General features: G+C 43.2%; 1 protein-coding gene across 1 annotated transcript in view; it reads left to right on the top strand.

The window, feature by feature from the left end:
- HNRNPUL2 (heterogeneous nuclear ribonucleoprotein U like 2) overlaps window positions 1-4,084 on the top strand; it is a gene marked incomplete in the record, with an annotated part of 12,614 nt that overhangs the window by 650 nt on the left and 7,880 nt on the right. Inside the window, 4 exon segments of the mRNA XM_027774981.1 lie at window positions 5-332; window positions 2,192-2,327; window positions 2,622-2,698; window positions 2,907-3,046. Of these exon segments, the coding sequence (XP_027630782.1) occupies window positions 5-332; window positions 2,192-2,327; window positions 2,622-2,698; window positions 2,907-3,046 (681 nt within the window).

Genomic DNA, 4,084 nt, shown 5'->3' on the forward strand with positions numbered 1-4,084 from the left:
GGAGCGGGCCCCGCGCCCGCCGCCAGAGCTCCCGGAGGCAGCGGCCCTGGAGGCCGCTGCAGAGCCGGAGCCCGAGCCTGGGCCTGGGCCTGGGCCTGGGCCCGGGCCCGGGGCCGGGGCCGGGCCCGAGCCGGAGCCCGAGCCCGAGCCCGAGCCGGAGCCGGAGCCGGATGCTTCCGAGAAGCCGGCGGAGGCCACTGCTGGGTCTGGTGGGGTAAATGGTGGCGAAGAGCAGAGCACCGGCAAGGGGGAGGAAGACGAGCCCGAGGAGCGGAGCGGTGACGAGACGCCAGGATCCGAGGCGCCGGGTGACAAGGCCGCGGAGGAACAGGGTGAGGAGCTGGCAGCGGAGCCCGACTCCAACCTGCCGGTTGCGCCCCTGATCCAGCACCCCACCCTGCACTGCGGGGTCTGATCCCTTGTTCTGATTTGTCCGAAAGCACAAGATTCCCATCGCTATTTGATGAGAATCGAATGGGGAGGTGGTTTTCATTCTCTGCCCGCCTTTCTAGGGGGATTGGCCGTTTCTAGTGGCCTCACTTTTTGCAGGCCAAAGACTCCTGCCTAACTTGGTTCTTTGATGGTAGTGGATGGAAGTGCTGATTTTGCATGCGATTGGCTTGCGAGCTACCTGTGGAGCAATCTGCGGTGCTCGTTATCTTTTACTTAGTCGAAAATGTGCTGAAAAATTGGCGATTAAGCTGACAGCAGACCGACTGCTGGGGGCTTAGACCTTTTGCTACCTGACTGTTGCCTTTTTCACCATAACATATTAAGCAATAAACTAAGTCCGTCAAAGTCCGCTGTGTTGTAGGCGTGTTAGTAGAGCTTGAGCCACACTGAGAATCGGGATATCTAAACTTGCTGCTGCTTGAGCACCCCTCTGGTGTGAGGGTATTGGGTTTAATAGTTAACTAGCAGGGAGAAAGTCTTAAATCTGGTACTCCTAGAATAACTTAGTTGCTTGACTAGGGTTTTTACCTTGTGCGTATTCTTGTGATCAAATTTTAATCTTCCCACTGAGTTAGTAGATGGGCATATTTAGATTTTTCTGTACACTTGCACTAGCTTTTTACATTCCAGGTTCCTGATTGCCTGAACTGAAGTGATTGAGGAGCTGGTGGGTCCATTGAATAACCTTGTAGAACAGAATATGTAGAGTCACCCCAGGGAGTTAGTGACCTTTCTCCTTTCTTTTGAAGTGATTGGTGGTTAGAGGTGATCCATAACTGTATCTATTGGAGTAAAGAGGAAAATTAGAGCTGCCTCCAAGTGTTACTGTCAAGTAATTGCCTTAGTTTTGACGTTTTTAATTTTTTAGGCTGCTACTGGATATAGTATAATTGGAACCCATTTTACAGCAATCACATGTAACTTGCAGATTGTTTGTCCTGGAACAAAAATCTCATTACATAACCTTTGACTTATGTGTATCCCAAATAGCTGATATAAAGGGCTGCTTTAAAGAAATCATTAAAAAAAAAATCTTTCTACAATTGGAAAATACAAAAGCCTATGGAAAAACTCCAGGTTTTTTCCTTTTTGTGAAGGGTGTTGCTAAATATGTGACAACACCTTTGTGCCCCAAATTATGTGCAGTAAAGATGCAGTATTATTTATGGGTCTCTTGTGACTTTATAGTTTGTTCTTGCAACTTTCAGGAAAAAACCTGATAAAAATATAGCTGTGTGTCATTCACTTGAGTCCATTTGCTGTATAAGTATGGGTGGTCGTGTATTTTTGTGCAGAAAGGACAAACAAATAAATATTGGGGCTTCTGTATCATGAGGCTGTGAGAAAGTGTTAGAAAAATATGGTAGGAAGTATCTATCTCAAATCCAAATCTGACAGTCAGAGACCTGGGGAATTTATTTTATGTCATATTGATGGGGAAAATCTGCAAATTTGACCTGATTGAAGCAGATAAATTTAGAATGCAAATATGCCCAGTTTTTAATCTACTGCTTGACTGTAATTAGTCTATAATGTCTTTATTTTTTCTTCCAAATAAAATTCCAGCCAAAGACAGGAAGATGATCTTTGAAAATAAAATGTTCTGTGGATGCAGTGGGAATAATCTGGCTATACTAATGAGACAGATACTCAGATCTCCCTTTAGTTTCTATTGGTTCTCAGCTTATTCTACACTCCAATATGAAAACTGCTGATTTTCTTTCCCTCCTTTTTGTAGGAGATGACCAAGATAGTGAAAAGTCAAAACCAGCAGGCTCAGATGGTGAGCGGCGGGGGGTAAAGAGACAGCGGGATGAGAAGGATGAACATGGCCGAGCTTACTATGAATTCCGAGAGGAGGCTTACCACAGCCGGTGAGGGAAACAGTCCCTTTCCTTGAAGGGAGTGTCTGCTCTGATATTGGTATACCTTTTATTGATTGCAGAGTCTGGAAGGAGGGGTGGATTAAAACGGAGTAAGATTTTATAGGCCTAAATTTTTAGATTGAATCTACCATGAAAGCTCCTGTTGTCCTTTCTCATTTGTTGAAAAAAGCTGTCTGCTGGGATTTGATATTCACAGATAAGTTTAAAGTGGACATAATGTCATGCAGAAACACCTCTGACGGCTTTGGTTACATTGTATGTGCTTTTCTCTCCTGTATATAGCTCCAAGTCCCCACCACCCCCTGAAGAAGAGACAAAAGATGAGGAGGAGGATCAAACTCTTGTGAACCTGGACACATGTATGTATGAAGCAAACAGGTTTATTGGTTTATTTGTTTGTTTGTTTATTAACTAATCACCTAGAAGTGATTCTGGAAATTAAAACTTTATGATCTTCAAACTCTAAGAGATTTTGTGTCTGTTTTTGACAACTGGGTATACTTGTGCTGTACTAGTGGTTTTCAAGTATTGGGCATATGAGTCAACTGATTGCTCTATCCTTAACAGATACCTCGGATTTGCATTTTCAAGTGAGCAAAGATCGCTATGGAGGGCAGCCACTTTTTTCAGAGAAATTTCCCACCCTTTGGTCTGGAGCAAGGAGTACTTACGGAGTGACAAAGGGAAAAGTCTGCTTTGAGGCCAAGGTAGTAGCTCATTAAGATTATTCATTCATTAAACTAATATTTATATACTGGATTCCTGTCCATTAGTACTTCAGTTAATATAGAAAAATGAACCATGGTTTAACACTATACTTAGTTCCAGTAATCCAGAAATTGACCCCCTCCCATACTTTAAATTTTAAGTTCTAGGACAGTTGTCATTCTGATGTTGAGTTAGTATAGTTGTCATTTTTAGTTTATTTAAACATCTTTCTGTTCTTGCTCATACTGCTCCTAAGTTGGCCAGAGTACCTAAGAATTCCTTTTGTGACTTGCCAGGTAACCCAGAATCTGCCAATGAAAGAAGGTTGCACAGAGGTCTCTCTCCTTCGAGTTGGGTGGTCTGTTGATTTTTCCCGTCCACAGCTTGGTAAAGTTAACTTTAATATCCTCCTTAGGATTTATTATCATATTGTTTTCTCTGCAGGAAGTTTGGATATAGATGACTAATTTGTTGATTATTCTAGGTGAGGATGAATTCTCTTACGGTTTTGATGGACGAGGGCTCAAGGCAGAGAATGGGCAGTTTGAAGAATTTGGCCAGACTTTTGGGGAGAATGATGTCATTGGCTGCTTTGCAGTAAGTGCTCCTGAAAGTTGCGGATTCATAGCAAGGACTTGGTAGAGGGCTTTTTGGGATTCAGTTATGATTTCCATCAACTCCCGGCTTTTATATATTTAATACATCACTTGGTTAATTGTGTTGTGCATGAGTCTGAGAAAAAAAAAATGTACATTTTAAGATTTAATCAACCTCAAACCCTGTCATCCCTTATGTGCTCTTGTCTTTTGTCATTGTAGAATTTTGAGACTGAAGAAGTAGAACTTTCTTTCTCCAAGAATGGAGAAGACCTAGGTGTGGCATTCCGGATCAACAAGGAATCCTTGGTAGACCGGGCCCTTCTACCCCATGTCCTCTGCAAAAATTGTGTTGTAGAATTAAACTTTGGTCAGAAAGAGGAGCCCTTCTTCCCACCACCAGAAGAGTTTGTGTTCATCCATGCTGTGCCTGTGGAAGAG

Source organism: Tupaia chinensis, unplaced genomic scaffold, assembly GCF_000334495.1.
Source record: "Tupaia chinensis unplaced genomic scaffold, TupChi_1.0 Scaffold000502_1, whole genome shotgun sequence".
NCBI classification, from domain to species: domain Eukaryota; kingdom Metazoa; phylum Chordata; class Mammalia; order Scandentia; family Tupaiidae; genus Tupaia; species Tupaia belangeri.